The 20043-nt window shown below is 47.5% G+C and overlaps 1 protein-coding gene across 4 annotated transcripts in view; it reads right to left on the reverse strand.

The window, feature by feature from the left end:
- Positions 1-20043, reverse strand: part of LOC142584114 (uncharacterized) — a 147705-nt gene that overhangs the window by 19955 nt on the left and 107707 nt on the right. For all 4 annotated transcript variants that reach the window (XM_075694294.1, XM_075694295.1, XM_075694292.1 and 1 more), the window contains one exon: positions 5133-5196. In XM_075694294.1, the coding sequence (XP_075550409.1) occupies positions 5133-5196 (64 nt within the window). The remainder of the gene's footprint in view (positions 1-5132; positions 5197-20043) is intronic.

Raw genomic sequence — 20043 nt, forward strand, 5'->3', positions numbered from 1 at the left:
GCTCGCTATTCTTGGCGATGTTGTATCGCGAGACGGCGGCCTTGCGGATCCAGCCAAGCTCCGCGCTGTCACCGAGTTTGCGCAACTAAAGAACTTAGAGGAGCTTCAAAGTTTCCTTGGTTTATGCTCGTACTTCCGTCGTTTCATTCGAAATTTCGCTTGCATAAGTGCACCCCTGACAGCCCTTCTAAGTGGCGACAAAGAACGTTCCGCTTGGTCGCCCACCTGTGATGATGCCTTCACGAAATTACGCCGCCTGCTAACCTCGCCACCTATCCTCCGCCACTTCGATCCTGCAGCGCCCACAGAGGTCCACACCGATGCCAGCGGCGTCGGACTTGGCGCCGTATTCGCGCAACGAAAAACGGGGTTTGATGAATATGTCGTTGCCTACGCGAACCGAGGCTAATTACTCTGTTACAGAGAAAGAGTGTTTAGGCAATATTTGGGCCCTTGGAAAATTCCGTCCTTCTTTGTATGATCACACTTTCGATGTCGTCACTGACCATCACGCCCGTTGTTCGCTGTCTATCCTTAAGGACCCATCTGCCCGACTTGCTCGCTGGGCCCTTAAGCTAGAGGAGTACGACATCCGCGTTCTCTACCGTTCCGGCCGCAAACACACGGACGCTCACCGGTCTCCGCTGACTGCGTTTGCCTATCCGCCCTTGAGCCCACAGTTCCATCTCATGCACTGCGCGACATGCCGTAAGAGCAGCGCAAGGATCCCAGGATCAGCGCTCTCATCAGCATCCTTTCTGATCCATCCATATCTTCACCATCTCGCGCTCTTCGCCGCCAGGCTACCCACTTCTGCATTCGCGACGGCCTTCTTTACCGTCGTAATTACCTCTCTGACGGGCGCAAGTGGCTTCTCGTGATACCCCGCCATCTCCGTGACCTTATCTGCGACGCTTTCCACGCTGACCCTCAGTGCGCACATGCCGGCCTGTTCAACACCTATGCTCGACTACGCGTCCAATTTTATTGGCGCGGCATGTATAACTACGTCGGAGAGTTCATTCGCTCCTGTGCTCAGTGCCAACGCTGAAAATTACCTCCCGGACAAGTCTACCCGTCACAACCCCTTCCCTGCCCTAGTCGGCCCTTTGATCGTGTTGGTATAGACATATACGGACCGCTACCCTCCACTCCAGCAGGCAACCGCTGGATTATTGTTGCAGTGGATCACTTGACCCGCTATGCTGAAACAGCTGCTCTGCCGACTGCGACCGCCCACAACGTTGCATCGTTTCTATTGCGACATTTCGTTCTTCGCCACGGTGCCCCTCGCGAACTTCTGAGCGATAGAGGCCGCGCCTTTCTTTCCGATGCTTTGAAGGCACTACTCGACGAATGCCGAATCGTTCACCGCACCAGTGCAGCGTACCATCCGCAAACTAACGGCATGACCGAGCGCTTCAACCGTACTCTTGGCGATATGCTCTCCATGTACGTCGCCTCTGATCATTCAAACTGGGACCAAGTTCTCCCTTTCGTGACGTATGCGTACAATACTGCGGCCCAAGCAACTACTGGTTTTCCCCCTTACTTTCTCCTATACGGACGAGAACCTTCTACTACGCTCGATACCAATCTGTCATATACACCTGAGGCGTCCTAAAGTACTCTTCTATCTGAAGCTGTTCGTTATGCTGAGGAATGCCGCCAGCTTGCCCGCTCTTTTTCCACAGAGGACCAGTGGCAGCAGCAATCCCGTCAACCTGCCGGCCGTTCTGCACCAACTTTTTTGCCTGGTTCTCTCGTATGGCTTCGGGTACCCGCTACTACAACCGGCCTCTCCTCAAAACTTGTCGCAAAGTACCTAGGACCCTACCGCGTTCTGGAGCAAACGTCCTCCGTCAATTACATCGTAGAGCACCTCACGCCATCGACGGACCTACGCCATCGCGGCCATCAACTTGTCCACGTCTCTCGAAATAAGCCGTACTACGACCCAATAGTAGTCTCTTCGCCTTGAGCCGCCAGGATGGCGCCTTTTTCTGCGGACGGCGATTGTAACGAAGAAGAGTAGCCTGCCTGCGCCACAGCACCATCGCTACCGGCATGAGCTCGTGGTTGCTGTCCTTCGCCGAAAGCTTGTGACGGCTACCCGTTCGCGCCCGTGCTAATAAAAATGAACAGTAAGCTGATCGCTTTATAATTTTTCAATTCTTTGGCGTCTCCTTTCTTATGGATTATGATTATGTTAGCGTTCTTCCAAGATTCCGGTGCGCTCGAAGTCATGAGGCACTGCGTATACAGGTTGGCCAGTTTTTCTAGAACAATCTACCCACCATCCTTCAACAAATCTGCTGTTACATGAACCTCACCAGCTGCCTACCCCCTTTGCAAAGCTCCCAAGGCTTTCCTTACTTCTTCCGGCGTTACTTGTGCAATTTCCAATTCTTCTAGACTATTCTCTCTTCCATTATCGTCGTGGGTGCCACTGGTACTGTATAAATCTCTATAGAACTCCTCAGCCACTTAAACAATCTCTTAAATATTAGTAATGATATTGCCGGCATTGTCTCTTAATGCATACATCTTATTCTTTCCTGTTCCTTTCTTTTAATATTATATTAATTTAATTTTCTTTTAATATTTCTGTCTTCCACCGTTCCTGAGAGCATGTTCAATTCTATCCATATTATACTTCCTTATGTCAGCTGTCTTACGCTTGTTGATTAACTTCGAAAGTGCCGCCAGTTCTATTCTAGCTGTAGGATTAGAGGCTTTCGTATCTTTCGTATCCTGTGATTGCTTACTGGCATCATGTCTAACGGAGTTACCACCGACTTCGATTGCACATTCATTAACGTTGCCCATAAGATTGTTCATATCTTCAACACTAAGGTCCTCTTCCTGAGTTAAGGCCGAATACCTGTTCTGTAGCTGGATCCGGAATTCCTCTATTTTCCCTCATACCGCTAACTCATTGATCGGCTTCTTATATGCTAGTTTCTTCAGTTCCCTCCTCAAGTTCGAGGCTAATTCTGTCAAGGCTAATTCGAGTTCCTACTATCGTGTGGTCACTGCAGCGCACCTTGCCGAGCACGTCCACATATTCTATGATGCGAGGTTTTGCGCAGAGTATAACGTCTATTTCATTTGTAGTTGCGCTATTCGGGCTCCTCCCCGTCCACTTTCGGCTATCCCGCTTACGGAAGAAGGTATTCATTATCCGCATATTATTCTGTTCTTCAAACTCTGCTAATAACTCTCGCCTGCTATTCCTAGAGCCTATGCCATATTCCCCCACTGACTTGTATCCAGCCTGCTTCTTGCCTACCCTGGCATTGAAGACCCCATCACTACAGTGTATTTTGTTTTGACTTTACCCATCGCCGATTCCACGTCTTCACAGAAGCTTTCGACTTCCTGGTCATCATGACTGGATGTAGGGGCGTAGACCTAGGACACTTTAACGTAAAACTATTCCGAACTTTTCTATTCCAATTCTGCAATCAGCCCACTGCGATTGGTGAAAAACTTTTTTGGACCAGGCCCACTTCACCTGTCTGTCACGCAACGTCACGAAAACCGCGATAGCTCCCCATCTAATATGACGTGTACACACTGATTATGCATAATTTGACCGAACAAAACTAAAATAGTTATTTCTGATTCAACAGCTTTTTGCCGTTAGCCCTCGGCTATTGGTGAAAAGTTTTCGGGCTGCACCCACTTCACCGGCCTCACACGCGACGTCACAAAACCGCAAAAACTTACCACGTTAAAGTGACGCGTACGCGTTATAAATGCATTTATATGCCGAACAACACTGAATTTTCTTCTGAATAGCCGCAGGCTGCCCTGTTCCGAAAGGAATAAAAGATGGCAGCCGCCGATCGCTCCGGCACCGGCTACTTGCGCCTGCCGCAGAGCATGGGTTTATTTGCGTGTAATAAATCTTTTTGCGTGGCCGTGTAACGTCTCTAGAACTTTCGGCACGTTTACGACTTCGTTCTACCAACTCTTCTTTGCTGAAGATCCGTTTTAGCCTAATCCTTAAGCTTCCGTCGCATGCCGCCGCGATTTTCGACGACCCACCGTAAGCTAAGTAAGAGAATGTGGACAAATCGCAGACGCCTGCACCACCTTCTTCATCCGGTTATCCATATACAGTGCAGTGACTCGGCCCCATCGAATCCCTCTCAACTTGACCATGCTCCTCGCCTCTTGTCAGCCAATTAGATAAGACAAGCCGCTCAGTGCAGGCAATGTTATTCGTTTTTCAAGTAAACAAAAGGGACTTCCAATGAACGAGGGAGGTCCCATTTGATTGGTTTGTTCAGAGAACCCTGCAGGTGACTGCCCGATGCTTGTGTCGGCGGTTACACAAATTCGACGTCAGGAGATTGGAATAAAAACATATTGGAATAGTCTTACGTTATACGGCCCCTGTGCGGCCTTCAATTTGTACCGCTTATTGAGTTTCACAACAAGACCTGCCACCCTCTCCTTAATGCTGTAGAATTCCTGTATGTTACCAGCTAAATTCTTATGAATCAGGAATTCGACTCCTAGTTCTCGTCTCTCCGCTAAGCCCCGGTAGCACAGGACGTGCCCGCTGTTCAGCATTGTATACGCTTCTTTCGTCCTGCTAACTTCACTAGGCCCTATTATATCGCATTTACTGCCCTCTAATTCCTCCAATAGCACTGCTAGACTCACCTCACTAGATAACGGTCTAGCGTTAAACGTTGCCAGGTTCAGATTCCAAAGGCGGCCTGTCCGGAGCCAGGGAATCTTAGCACCTTCTGCTGCGTCGCAGGTCTGACCACCGCCGTGGTCAGTTGCTTCGCAGCTGCTGGGTGGCGGTACTAATTTTGGATGAGCACAAGCCTACGAAAAATGCCGACCGACAAGAGGCTTATAGATTCGTTGTAAATTTGCAGGAGTCAGAAGTTCCTCCTACTGCCCTCTCGCGAGGGGTGGCGCGGAGAGATCCCTGTGCATTGACACCGCCCCATTCTCAGCCCCACCTTTCTCAGGAAGGCATTGTCTTTGATTGACTCCTACTAGGTGTTTTATTACCTTCTAGCTTATTCTTGTTTTCACATAGGCACTTATGCAAGAATAAAGCATTAAAATCGTGAGCAATTTAGGGTAGTAGAAATTATACTTACATATCCAGGGCACACCTCGGCAAAATGAACTGGCTGGCGAGCTTTACCCTTCAACAATGCGAGCCTGGGACAAATTAAAAAACTGGTCATTCTATCTATTCGGGATAACCGAAAAATATGCATTGTTGTTGCTGTTCAGGATGCGCAATGTTCCATGAAACATAAAAGGCAATAGGGTAAAATGCGCAAGTGAATAGCAACAGAACACCTTCGTCATCAATTTGATGCTATTTTGAGCATGCTATTTCACACAACGAATAATAAACTAAAGCTGAAACAAAGAAGACACAAAGGAGTGCACTGGAGACTTTCTAGAGTAAGTACTTTACCTGCCATTCGAAAGATTGCGCAAAAGAAATATGAGACGACACAGCATGACGCGTCTGCTCTCATGTGGTGAAGCCTGCACATGAACATAACCAGCTTTGTTCGTCAGTTCAGCAATACCATATTGTTTGCTTAATTTCTTTTTGTATGAAATCACAAGAGGACTGAATGAATCCATTAGAAATTCCAGCTGTTTCTACGTACACTCCAATAGAATCTCCAATTCCAGCTGTTTCTACGTACACTCCAATAATCTCGAATAGAATAAGGACAGCACTAGACTTTAGTGAGCCAAGGGACCAGGCTGGCTTCAGGAAATATTACTCTACAATGGATCACATCCATGTCATTAACCAGGTTATTGAGAACTCCGCAGACTACAATAAGCCTCCCTATATGGCTTTCATAGATTATGAAAAAGCATTTGATTCAGTAGTGGTACCAGCAGTCATAGAGGCATTGCATATTCAAGCAGTACAGACCGCTTACGTAAATACCGTGGAAATTATCTACAGAGATTCCACAGTCACCCTAATTCTACACAGGAAAAGTAGGAAGATACCTATAAAGGAAGGGGTCAGACAAGGTGACACAATTTCTCCGATGCTGTCCACTGTGTGCTTAGAAAAAGTATTCAAGCTATTAAACTGGTAAGGCTTAGGAGTAAAGATCGACGGCGAATACCTCAACAACCTTCGGTTTTCCGATGACATTGTTTTATTCAGCAACAATGCAGACGAGTTACAACAAATGATTGAGGACCCTAAAAGGGAGAGTGTAAGAGTGGGGCTGAAGATAAATATGGAGAAGACAATGATAAATAACCTGGCAAGGTAACAAGTGTTCAAGATCGCAAGTCAGCGTATCGTGTCTGTGGAGAAGTACGTTTACCTAGGTCAACTAACCACAGGGGACCCTGATCATGAAAAGGAAATTCACAGAGGAACAAAAATGGGTTGGACCAGTTAGGGCAGACATCGTGAGCTCCTGACTGGGAGCTTACCGTTATCATTGAAAAGGAAGGTATAAAATCAGTGTATTTTACTGGCGCTGCCATATGGGGCACAGACTTGGAGACTGCCAAAGAAGCTTGAGAACAAGTTAAGGACTGCGCAAAGAGCGATGGAACAAAGAACGCTAGGCATTACTTTAAGAGAAAGAAAGAAAGCGGTTTAGATCAGAGAGCAAACGGCTATAGACGATATTCCTAATAGACATTAGGACAAAAAAATGGTGCTAGGCAGGCCATGTAACGCGCAAACTACATAACCGTTGTACCATTAGGGTGACAGAATGGATACCAAGAGAAGGGAACCGTAGTAGAGGACGACAGAAGAATAGATGGTGCGACGTAATCAGTAGATTTGCGGGTGCTGGTTAGAATCGGTTGGCGCAAGACAGAGGTAACTGGAGATCGCAGGGAGAGGCCTTCGTCCTGCAGTGGACATCAATAGGCTGATGATATATATATATATATATATATATATATATACATATATATATATATATATATATATATACATATATATCATCAGCCTGCTTACGCCCACTGCAGGGCAAAGGCCTCTGCCATACTTCTCCAAATACCCCGGTCATGTACTAATGGTGGCCATGTTGTCCCTGCAAACTTCTTAATCTCATTCGCCCACCCAACTTCCTGCCTCCTCTTGATACGCTTCCCTTTCCTTGGAATCCACTCCTAAACCCTTAATGACAATTGGTTATCTTCCCTCCTCATTACATGTCCTGCCCATGCCATTTTCTTTTTCTTGATTACAACTAAGATGCCATTGACTCGCGTTTGTTCCATCACCCACTCTGCTCTTTTCTTATTCCTTAACGTTCCACTAATCATTCTCATTTCCATAGCTCGTTGCGTCGTCCTCAATTTACGTAGAACCCTTTTCGCAAGCCTCCAGGTTTCTGCCCCGTATGCGAGTACAGGTAAGACACAGCTGTTATGCACTTTTCACTTGAGGGATAATGGGAACTTGCTGTTCATGATCTCAGAATGCCAGCCAAACGCACCCCCAATCCGTTCTTATTCTTCTGTGTATTTCAGTCTCATGATTCGGGTCCGCGGTCACTACCTGTCCAAAGTAGATGTATTCCCTTACCACTTCCAGTGCCTCGCTACTTATTGTAAATTGCGGTTCCCTTCCGAGACTGTTAAACATTACTTTAGTTTTCTGCAGAATAATTTTTATACCCATTCTTCTGCTTTGCTTCTCCAGGTCAGTGAGCATGCATTGCAATCCCCTGAGTTACTAAGCAAGGCAATATCATCAGCGAATCGCAAGTTACGAAGGTACTCTCCATTATCTCTTATCCCCAATCCTTCCCTATCCAGGTCTCTAAATACCTCCTGTAAACACGCTGTGAATAACATTGCAGAGATCTATCTCCCTGCCTGACGCCCTTCTTTATTGGGATTTTATTGCTTTCTATATGGAGGACAACGGTGGCTGTGGAGCCGCTATAGATACCTTTCAGTATTTTTATATATGGCTCGTCTACATCCCTATTCCGTAATGCCTGCATGACTGCTGAGGTTTCTACTGAATCAAACGCTTTCTCGTAATCAATGAAAGCTATATATAAGGGTCGGTTATATTCCGCACATTTCTCTCTCACCTGATTGATAGTGTGAATATGATCTATTGTGAATAGTTCATGGTTATATTGCGCTCAGTTTTACAAACACGATATTAAGGAAGGACAGGACTTGGACGTTCACCAACTAGCCCCCTTCATTGCTTTACTAAATATTGTGAATAGCCTTTACGAAATCCTGTCTGCTCCTTTTGTGGACAGAAGTCTAAGGTGTTCCTTATTCTATTTGCGATTACCTTAGTAAATACTTTGTAGGCAATGGACAGTAAGCTTATCGGTTATCTTGGCGTTCTTGTGTGCTGGAGGTCATAAGGCATTGCATATACAGGGTGGCAAGTTTTTCTAGAACAATCTGCGCACCATCCTTCAACAAATCTGCTATTATCTGACCCTCCCCAGCTGCCTTCCCCCTTTGCATAGCTCCCAAGACTTTCCTTACTTCTTGCGGCGTTACTTGTGGAATTTCAAATTCCTCTAGACTATTCTCTCTTCCATTGAGTTCCTTGGTGCCCACTGGTACTGTATAAGTCTCTGTAGAACTACTCAGCCACTTTAACTTTTCATCCATAATAGTAATGACATTGCCGGCTTTGTCTCTTAAAGCATACATCTGATTTTTGCCTAGTCCTAGGTTATTCATCACTGCTTTTAGGCTTCCTCCGTTCCTGTGTGCATGTTCAATTTTATCCATAATATACTTCGTTATGTCAGCTGTCTTATGCTTGTTGATTAACTTGGAAAGTTCTGCCAGTTCAATTCTAGCTTTAGGGTTAGAGGCTTTCATAGATTGGTGTTTCATTATCAGATTTTTCGTCTCCTGCGATAGCTTACTTGTATCCTGTCCGTCTGAATCGTTTTGTACTAAAGGCTATGAACTTGTAGCAGCAAGGCAGAGTGTGAAGCGTTTATTTCATAAAAAGAGTTGTAATGACATTTGTCACTTAGAAGACAGTTGTCTGTCTATCTGAATACAAATACTGCTAATAATGGTAACGAATGAAGTCCTAGTCAGTTGCCTTTTCTTCCTTCTCAAACAAAGTAGAAGGCATCTGCGAGCAAGCAGAGGACATTATTATACTAAACTGAACATTTCCTAACAATACAATAAACAATAAACAATAAAGCTAGCCAGTTATTTAGATTATGGTGTATTGCTATTTCTTAGGCGTGAATCTGTAGGTGTGCTTTGTGCATGCTACACTGCAAAACCAAATGCAACTTGACAACAATGACACAAAGCGGAAGCGTTGTATAAGACGATCATAGAAGGGAAAAACACGCAAACCGAGTATGTTCAGTGGCAGTCCTGTGTGTCATTTCGAGCAATATCCATGAAATGTGAGTTTTCCATGAATGCGCAACTCTGCTAGCTTTGTGGACATAATAATTCACTGGCATTACCATTTACATAATATCTTACTTTTTCAAACACAATTTGAACCTTTTTACACAACGTAGTGTAAAGCTTTAATATTTCGCATGGAATAATGACACTGAAATGGAGGCATACAAAACAAGGCTACAGTGAAAATGAGAATGATGGCGTTCCTTCTTATTGCCCTTATTGCGTTTCCGTTCTATGTGCAGGCCTCATTTTTCCATATTCTGCGCGCTTGATGTGGTCCCAATTTTTTCATTAGCATAGCACAGTTATGAGCTGTAAGCATAAGTACGGCGGGCATTTTACACAGTTTTCATTATACAGTTTTTTCATTTGCGAAATACGTGCATGTATAACAGTAAACAGTCATTTCCAAACAAAATAGAACATTTAATGCGATTATCATTCCTAGGGTAATTCGCCCTAATTTCAGGGGCTGCCTGTCCATCTGTCTGTTCATGTCTGTTTCGCAGTCAACTCGGGTCACTGGGACGCCAGCACAGGTTAACACGTACGGGCCACCGGGGATGTGCCGCTCTATAATGAACCTCTTAGTCGCCAGCTTATCTCACTGGGTATGCGGCCCTCCTCTAGCATGTGCATGTGTCCCTTCCTACACGGTGGCAAAGAGATGTGCTACTCTTCAGTGAAACTTTCAGTAAAAGTCTGATGCCAACTTTTCACAGGTCATGTAGCGCTCTTCAATGACCCAATTTGTCGCCGCCTTGGGACACAGGGTATACGCTTCCGAAGTCGAGCCTCATAGAACACGAACGCTTGTGGTGGTAAAATGTCAGCCTCCTTTGCTAAGGCCTTAGGTTGCTCACGGGTCACAAAAATGCGATGTCTGCCGTTATAGAAGGAACGTTAAAGCGAACCAACTTGGACATAAGGGTGGACCTGCCATCTCTCCAAGTTGGATTCCAACTGACACCGTGAAACCGACAGCAAACCCACGAACTTTGGTGTTAATTAAGGTGAAATTACTTAAAGCATTCGAACACGCGACCCAACTTGGGGATATGGGTGAATCGTGCGTCGACCTCACTACCTTTGGTGATAATTAGGGCAATGTTACTTAGGGCACAAGTAATTAACATATAGTTAATTAAGGCACTCGACCCAATGACCTTGGTGGAAGGAAACAACTAATAGGAAGTGAGAAGCTATTTTCATGAAAACGTCAAGTAATGTTGTGAATGTCTCATCATCTCGCAGGCTTTCTTACCTTCATCCTCTTTAGCGTATGCTAAACCGACAGTCAACTTTTCCTGCTGCTGCTTGAGTGAATTGGTCTTGCTCGGTGGAAGGGCACCACCACGGTGTCGTGCAACTCTACAGTGTGACGCGAACTTAAATAGCAGCACTAAGTACTTGAAGGTGATCTTATAAGAAGACCGAAACAAGGACACCAAGCACTGCATAGGGGCAATTGCATGTACTTATTAGTTTAATTAAAGCAATGCAAATCTACGAAAATGAAAGTTGAATAAAACAACCTGACTGAAGGTGGGGTACGAATTCAGACCTTCGCATTACACGTGACATGCTCTTTCCGATTGAGTTACCGCGGCGCCATTGATGGGAAAATGATGCAGAGAAGCACTAGAACGGGAGTTTGTTCGGATCGCAGAGCAACAGTGACAAACGCAGCACCACAAACTGTTGTCACTGATGCAGCAACAGCACTGTTGAACAGACGTCAAGAATGGGCGAGTAGTCGGTGCTTTTTGGCGTGCTGAGCGACCGTAGCAACAGGTTAGCAATCGGCAGTGTCCAGCTACTATGTAAGAGCCGTATCAAAGGTGCTGGTGCGCTGGCGGCCGTCAAATAGCAAGAACAGTGAAAATCTGGTAGTGGGCTTGGGAGACCGCGTTTCATGCGTGTGTGATTACTAAGGCAATGATCCGAGCTGGAGTGGTCTGACGCAGCACACGTAGATATAATCTCACTAAGAGTTCTCTTGAAATGTTCTGTTAAACCATTGGTCTGTGGATGATAAGCAGCAGTGGTGCGTTAATAAGGCATGGATATAGGAGAGACTGCAGGACGTCCGAGAGGAATACGAGACCCCGATCGTTCAGCAGTTCCCGAGGAGCGTGATGGCGGAGAATACTGGCGTTTAGAATGAACGAGGTGACATCTTTTGCTGATGCGGCAGGTCAGGTGGTGATTACAGCGTATCGTATGAAATCACTGACTACGACGAAATTCCATCTATTGCCAGCGCCAGTACCGAGACGGTCAAATGGGGTGGCTTGGCAACGAAGTGGGTCGGCAGGTGTGGTGGAGGGATGCGCGACATATTTGCATCGTTTTCAGGACATGCCGGAGTGTATGTATTGGCGGACGAAGTTGTACATCCCGCACCAGTAGTATCGTAGGCGAAACCGTGCACTCCGGCGCGACTGCACTGGGGTCACAGTGAAAAGCGGAGCATAAATCATTTCTAAGGCGGTGGGACCCTACTAAGAGTCATGTGCAGCTGTCATTGAGGTAGTTGGGGCGCTATGAAATCCGTCAGGATTGGTGAAATGATGCTCCGGCCGACGTATGGCTCGAGGTGCCGAAACTGCCGGAGGGTTTGCGAAACATCGAATATCATGACAATTCACGGGTCATTTCGCTGCTCCGAGGCAATGTCCAGGATGTGAAGTGAAATATCATCACAGTAGGTAGAAGTACGGTTGTCAGAATTAACTGGGTAGAGCGACACGGCATCGGCGTCATAGTATCTGCGTCAGGAGCGATTTCCGACGTGGATGTCATATTCATTGGTTCAGACGGCCCACCGAATTAGGCGGCCCAGTGGGTGATTGAGGTTAGACAACCATCAAAGAACGTGATGATCCGTCACTACTTCTAAGGGTCGACCGTAAATATATGGGCGCAATTTTTGATGAGTCTATAGGATGGTGGGGCATTCTTTTTTTGTTACTTAGCAGATCGCCCCAGCTTTTCTGAGGGCACGACTGGCTTACACGACCACGCATTCGGCATCAGTGCTCTTACGCTGTTTGAGCACGGCACCAAGACAGCCACCATGGGCGTTCATGTGAAATTCTGTAGGTGTACTTGGATCAAAATGACGCAAGATTGGTGGAGACGTAAGTAGTAGGTGAAGAGTTGAAAACGCATCAATAGAGCTTTCTGACCCATTAGAATGTTCATTGCTGCCTTGAAGAAGTTGGTTTAAGGGTGCGATCGCAGTACTGACATTTTCAAGGGGTTGTCGAAAATAGCAACACAGGCCAATGAAGCTGTGTAGAGCTTTCAATTTAGTGGGCTTCGGTAATTCGGATACGGCGCAAAATTTAGGAGGATCATTAATAATACATTCTTTGGAGACAACGTGGCCTAATACAGTCAGTTTTCGTGCTGCAAATCTGCAATTTTCAAGATAACCTGCAGACCAGCATTCCAAGCACAGGTCAAAAGTTGATATTTTGGTGCCTACGAACGCCGCAACGCGCCCACACTAAAGGTCGGTGCTCTCGGTGGGCACTGCAAGATTTGACAAAAATAAAGTTTTGTGGAACATACTCTGAGTGCGCGCGCGACACGCGCTAGTCCGTTCTAAGAGCCTGCTATGATGGTCATCTGGTTCTGGTGCTCCATTGCAGTCACTTGGTTGACTGCGTTAGTTAGTTCGAACTACGACATGACCGACCCCCAGCAGCCTACTGCCCTTTGGCTACCTTCCGCCTAAAGCTGCCTCTCTCCCACAGGACATCCCAACTCCACAGCCCAATTTCTGAGACAAGGACTCACATGTTTCTTTCACCCAGGTTCATAGATCTACACCACATCATTTCGGAGACTTCTCGGTATCGCCACTTGCCAGCCTGTCTCCTGAGGTTGTTCACGAGCCGGCAGACGGCATCGTGGCCCTTTGCAAGATGCTCCGTACCAGCAACTTTAGCGGTGTATTGTGGATCGCACCACGGCGTCTGAGAGCGCACGCCTCCAGCTCTGATTTACCTCCGAGGAGCATGGCGATCCCTGCCGTTTCCAGTTGCTCAACAGCATGCGACGGCTCCTGGGCTCAAGCGATCTCGACGTGAAGGTTGCGCTTTTGAAAGAGCTCTTTCTGCCGCGCTTGCCGCAGTCCACCAGCTTTGTCTTGGTCGCTACAGGAGACTTGACCATTGGCCACCTCGTCCAGCTCGCTCATCGAGTGCACGACGCGACCTCTCCTGTTGCCGCTCTCTCATTAACACCAGAGACCTCTATCACTTAGGTTCCTGGATCGACTCCCCTCGGACGTCCTCTCAGGGCCAGCGCGGCTCGCTCACGCCCCAGCAGCCGTCCCTTTTCGCGAGTAGTCCCCGCTCGCGCAGGCCTCGAGGCTCGCCTATTTGGTGGTATCTTCGCACTTTTTAGCACCACGCCCACCTGTGCTATTCCACATACCGGTGGGAGGAAAATTCAATGTGAGATAACTGAAGTTGGCATGTGGACCTCGTCTTACAACCCGGCCGCCTTTTATTCATCTTGGATCTCATTTCCGGGCTGCGTTTGCTTGCAGGCACTGACGCCGAAGTCCGAGTACTGCCGCTCTCCAAGCGCGACCGAGCTTCTAAGTATCCAGCCCCTACGCTCCCCGTGGCGAACTCAACCTCCATCGCCACGTATGGTATACGGTCCCTCACTCTCGACATTGGCCTGCGGCGCATGTTCCGGCAGGTCGTCATCGTTGCCGACTTTAATCAGCCTATCCTCGTCTCTCTATCACTGATTCTTTTCGACCTCAACGTCAGCATGCGCCAGCATTACTTGATTCTCAGCATGACGGGACTGTCCATCCCTCCAGTTCTGTCGGCTATCGTTCCCACTGGCATCCACACGGTGATATATGCAATTTAGATCAGCCACCCAAGCACAGTGTAACCCTCCACATTGTCACACGTGGTCCACCCTGGCAGATAGTCCGCACCGCCTCTTCGGTGAGCGTCTGGCAATGGCTAAACGGGGATTCTAGCACATGCTCCAGCCGTGTATAGTTCGCCCTTCGTCCAGCAGTTGGGCCTTCACACTTTATCTCCTGCCCGAGAAATAACTTGGTAATGGCCGTTGGTGCGGCTACTACCATGTACTCAACACTCACTGTCCACAAGAGCTATCCACTTCGGCACATTCTAGATATCACCGACCACTTGGAAGGATGTAAATACTTCGTAAAGTGGAACTTCTCAAGGTTTATCATCGAATCTTCGTTGAGCCTGCTGCTATTAAAATGGCGGCCATTACTACACCTTTCGGCCTGTTTGAGTATGTGCACAATGCTGCTCAAGTGTTCCAAAGATTTATGGCTGAAGTAACGAACGCATGCCGGCTGTATTTGCCTAAATCAAGGACACTCTCTTCACGAGTCGCAATCGACAAGATCATGAGCGTTACTTCCGGGAACTCTTTCAACGCCTTCTACAATTAGGTCTGGTTCAACTCTCAGAAATGCGTCTTTGGGTCTCCCGAGCTTGAGTTCCTCGGTCTCCCGGAGCTCAAGCTGCTTTCAGGGCTGCTGAGCAAGCCGTCAACGATTTTGTGCTTCTCAACCACCCGAGAACTAACGTGCCTGCTTGCATGATAGTGGATGATTCCAGTGTCGCCATCGGCGCTATTTTCCAGCAGCAAACATCTCCGAATGGCGTCCATTTGGCGGCTTCTATAGGAAGCTCCAACCTGCCGGGACTCGCTACAACGTTTCTGGCCGCGAGTTGCTCGCTATTTGCTCCACTATCCAGCACTTCATGCACTTCTTGGAGGGCCAGCCATTTCATATTTTAACGGATCACAAGGCTCTCGTGTATCTCTTCCGTACAAACTATTCCATGTAGGTCGCACCAAAACTTCGTCAACCGGCCTAGCCATCGCAGTTCACAACGGATATCAGGCGAGTGAAAGGTACCGAAAACGAGGCAGCTTATGCAATCTCCTGCGTCAATTCCCTTGGCACTTCTACATTAACTGTGGACTGGTAACGTCTAGTTTTGTCGCAGATGGAATACACTGAGCTGCAAGCGCTGCGTGACTATCCCCATTCCCTCGGTCTACTAACCGTTTGCGCCAAGTCGTGGTTGTCGCTTTGACCACGTCCATCTTGATTTGGTTGGGCCACTTTCTACCTATCACTACTGCCGGTACATTCTAACAATGATTGACGGCTTCAGCCGTTGGCGTGAAGCCGTGGCCATTCCGGACATCACTGCGGAACTTTCTCCCAAGCCTTCGTTTCAGCATGGGTTTTCCGCTTCGGCTGCCCCGGCATCATCCCCACTGATCGCGACCGGTAATTTAACTGTACCCTCTCGTCATCCCTCAAACGCTTGCTTGGCGCTAAACACTGCCGTACCACTGAATAACATTACGACATCATTGAGCGATGCTCAAGAGACGAGCCGCCGCGTGAACGACGAAGAAGTTGATCGGTGCCCTTGGCACGAGCGAGTATCAGCGTGGCTGCCTGGCTCCAGTGTATATAGCGTGTGAATAGCATCTTTCGTCTGTGTCTTTCCACACGTAACAATATTATCCCTGTGCCAACGGCAACGTTGACTTTCTCTTCCGCCAGCTTAAGGCTGCCCTAACTACGCGCCTGGATCGGGAGCAATGGGTCGATAACCTTGGTATGGCGCTTCTCGGCCTATGCGTGGTTTTTAGTCGCGGCCTTGGCTATTCTCCGGCTTATCTCGTCTATAATGCACCCCTTGCGACTTCCTGAAGACTTGTTCTTTCCTTCGTACCCTCGCCTCAGCCGCAGCAGCACGTTCAATGCCTACAAGACTGTATTGAACAATTGCACCCCGCCCCGCCTCGATCTTCGGAACACAGCATCTTTGTGCATCCGTACCTTCAGTTTTCAACCCATCTTTACCTCAGACGAGACGTTTTAAAGGCACCTCTTATATCCTGCTACGATGGACCATACCATGTCCTCCACAAGATGCCGACGTCCACTAACATCGTATTGAATGGTCTCGAAGAAGCAGGCTCATTGGAGCGCATAGAACCGGCCTACGAGGCTCACCGAGGACGCTGCCTGCGTATCCGCGGACCGGCGTGTCACAAAAACAGCACCGTCTCCACTTCATCGACGGCTCCATTTCGCTGTTCCGTCTTGCCAAGGGGCTATGTAGCGCCCACCGACGACACTATGCGCGGACGCTAAAGATCACTATTCTCAGTCGTCACTACAAGAGATGACGAAAATAAAGTTTGGCGGCGTGTTCTCACAGCGCGAGCACGGCACGCTCTAGCCCGCTCAATGTGCCTGCTACGCTCGTCCTCTGGTTCTGGCACTCCACCAAAATGTAAACTGCGGACATGGGTCGGAAAATCTGGCGAAACGAAGACAGCGTTATCGAGGTAGCAGAGAAAAGTATGGTACTTCAGGCCGCGCAGGATACCGTCCATCATGTGTTCAAAGGTGGAGAGCGCGTTGGAGAGACAGAACGCCAACGCAGTAAATTCGTACTAGCAGTCTGCTGGTACAAAAGCGGCTTTTTAAGAGTCAGAATGAGCCATGGGTACGCACCAGCAGCCAGAGCACAGAGATAAGGAGGAAAGAGCTCCGGTCTTTGCAAACAGTCAAGTGCGTCGTCTGTACGTGGCAATGGTTATACATCCTTTCGGGTAATCTTGTTTAGCCTTCGATAATGAACGCCAAATAGTGTGCTACGGTTTTTATTTAGTTAAGACGACTGGTGGTGACCAGGGTCAACAATAAGACCGGATGACATCGCGTTTGAGCATATTGACACGAGAACTCGTTTATCTTTTGAAGCGGTCTGCGCTGGTCGCATGACAGAAGACGAAGAAAGGGGCTAGGGGAGAAGTGAAAAGGAAGAAGTTGGAATAAAATGGCGGACGACACCCGTCTCACTTAGATTATGTCATTTCTGTTGCCGTTCTAGTTAGGAACGCTACACTTTGGCGCAGCCGACAGTTTTCGAAGACCAGCCATGCGGGTGACGTTTTTCGTCGACCAGGCGTCATCGGAGTCTGTTGTGTTCACCCGATATCAAGTGCACGGAGAGCCAGCGACGGACGTTCCTCTTGAAGTTAGTTCTACTGCGCTGATCAACGTGGTGCTGCAACAAGCTACAATCAGCCGCAAAGCCCTCGTGCAAACAGGATCGGTGACAGTGAATCTACAACTGCAGACACTGAGCGAACTCGTTCTGGAACCTATACGACGTGGCACCCTCAAAGAGGAAACGCCTGCCGGGAAGGTGAGCCTAGACTTGAGTGTTATGGAACTGCAAAGGAACATTGTACAACAGATCGAAATAATGAGAACTTTCGTCCAAGCGCTTAGTCGAGAGCAGTCAGCACGAAGCATTGTTGAACCAGATGTTTTTGAAGGAAACTCGCAAAGTGCACACTACTGGCTGTGGTTTTTCGAGTATGCCTGTGACAAGAATATGTGGCACTCCGACGACACAAAGATTTTGAATATGCGCCGCTATTTTGGCGGTATAGCCAGAAAATGGTATGACGTGCAACTCATGGATCATGGAACAACATGTTGGGAACTGTTTAAAAGCAACTTTTTAGCGGCTTTCGAAGGCAACGCCGTAGACAGATGGGATGCGGCACTACGGTTCAGTTATACAGGTGGCTCTCTGCTTGAGTACTGTCTTGAGAAGCGTCGCCTATTGTATTCTGCAGAACTGAAGCTGTCGTCTTCTGGTATTGTAGCTTTGATAACGCAAGGGTTTTGTATCGAGATCCGTAGTCATGTCGAGCTCAAAGGTCCAAGAACGTTTGATGACCTTCTGAACTTTCTACAGACCTCAGTGCCAAGAATTACATCGAGAAGACAGCCAGATGGTAGAACAGAGCAACTTGATTCGCGTAAGCTGAGTGAGCATCTAGAGTTGTTGCCGTCAACTGAATGTCAACACAGCTTCATAAACAAATCTCTGGGAAGCGTAAATCATGAGTGGGAGGATGGTGAAGAACCAATTACCGCAGTTCATGGCAACCTACTTCCACATAATCTGTCTACCGTGCATCACAAGCCCCCAAAAAAAAGAGCTTCAGTGAGACAGTGTATTTGGTGTCGTCAAGCTTATTGTACGCCCCATTAAAGTAGATGGCATTGAAGTGAAGGCTCTCGTTGACAGTGGAGCTTCGGTATCAATTATCAACAAGACTCGAGTGGATGCCTGTCGTCTGCACGCTGGTAGAACATTGCGTGTCCAAGCCTACGATGGGTCAGTGACCATGCATAGCGAATCGGTAACCCTGGCTATTGAACTTCAAGGAAATGCTAGTACCAGTGACGTATTGGCAATTCCCAATGTCACCTGCGATTTTCTTTTGTCCCGTCCAGATATGAAAAAACATAAGATGAACCTCTATTGGGATGACAAGGTAATGGCCGAAGACACGATAAGAACAGAAGAGCCTAGTCTGTCAAGGCTAATTTTTCACCAGAAAGACATCAAGACTAAGTACCCAGAGCTTATATGCATGGGAAGCTACACTGCAGCAATGAAATCACATGTCGTTCCTTTCGAGCTCGCAGATAAAACAGTGGTTCGTAGAACCCCCTATAATATATCCAGAGACAAAAAGGTGTGGCTGAAAAACGAGTTACAAGAAATGTTACACGCAGGTATCATCCGGCCTTCTGTATCCCCATTTGCTTCTCCTATAACTATTGCACCTAAAGAAGACGGGACATTCCGCGTCTGCACAGACTACCGGGCTCTCAATCGTCAAACTGAATTGATACCTTATCCAATGCCGAGAATCGACGACATCGTTGACGAAACTGGTGGTTGCCATTGTTTTTCCCGAATAGATCTCTGCAAGGGCTTTTGGCAGATTCCACTAAGTGAAGAAACGAAGAAGTACACCGCGTTCGTAACCCCATTTGACTTGTTTAAGTACAACCGCCTACCATTTGGTTCGAAAAACTCCCCTGCGTGGCTTCAGAAGATTATGACGGACATTCTGAAACCTTACCAGGGCATATTTTGCAATGTGTACATCGACGACATCATCATCTACTCAAAGACAAAGGAAGAACACCGTAGTGATCTTTCAAAAGTTCATGCCCTCAGACTTGCCCAACTGAAAGTCAACTTCAAGAAAAGTGCTTTCTTTCAAGATACCGTTGTACTTCTTGGCACAGTGTTTGATGGACAGACTAAAAGCACTAAGCAAGAATCGGTAGAGAGAATCTCGAAGATGGTAAAGCCTTATGATGTGCATTCCCTGACGTTTTCTTGGCCTTGCAGGACACTTCCGGGCGTTTATCAAAGACTATGCACTGAGAACAAGGTGCCTCACACGTTTAACTCAGAAAGACGTGCCTTTTCATTGAGACGAGAAGTGCGAGGCTGTCTATCGTGAGCTTGTAAAACTAATATCGTTGGACCCCATCTTGCGAATACCGGATTTTTCTCTGGCTTTCGTGCTGAACACGGACGCATCACATTATGCTACCGAAGCAGTTCTATACCAGAAGCCATCCAAACAAGCTGATCAGAACAAGCACTACGTTCTGGGGTACTACAGCTATACCGTGAAACCCGCCGAAATCAATTACTCTACCACAGAAAAGGAAGCTCTGGCCGT

This window comes from Dermacentor variabilis, chromosome 6 (assembly GCF_050947875.1).
Source record: "Dermacentor variabilis isolate Ectoservices chromosome 6, ASM5094787v1, whole genome shotgun sequence".
NCBI classification, from domain to species: Eukaryota; Metazoa; Arthropoda; class Arachnida; order Ixodida; family Ixodidae; genus Dermacentor; species Dermacentor variabilis.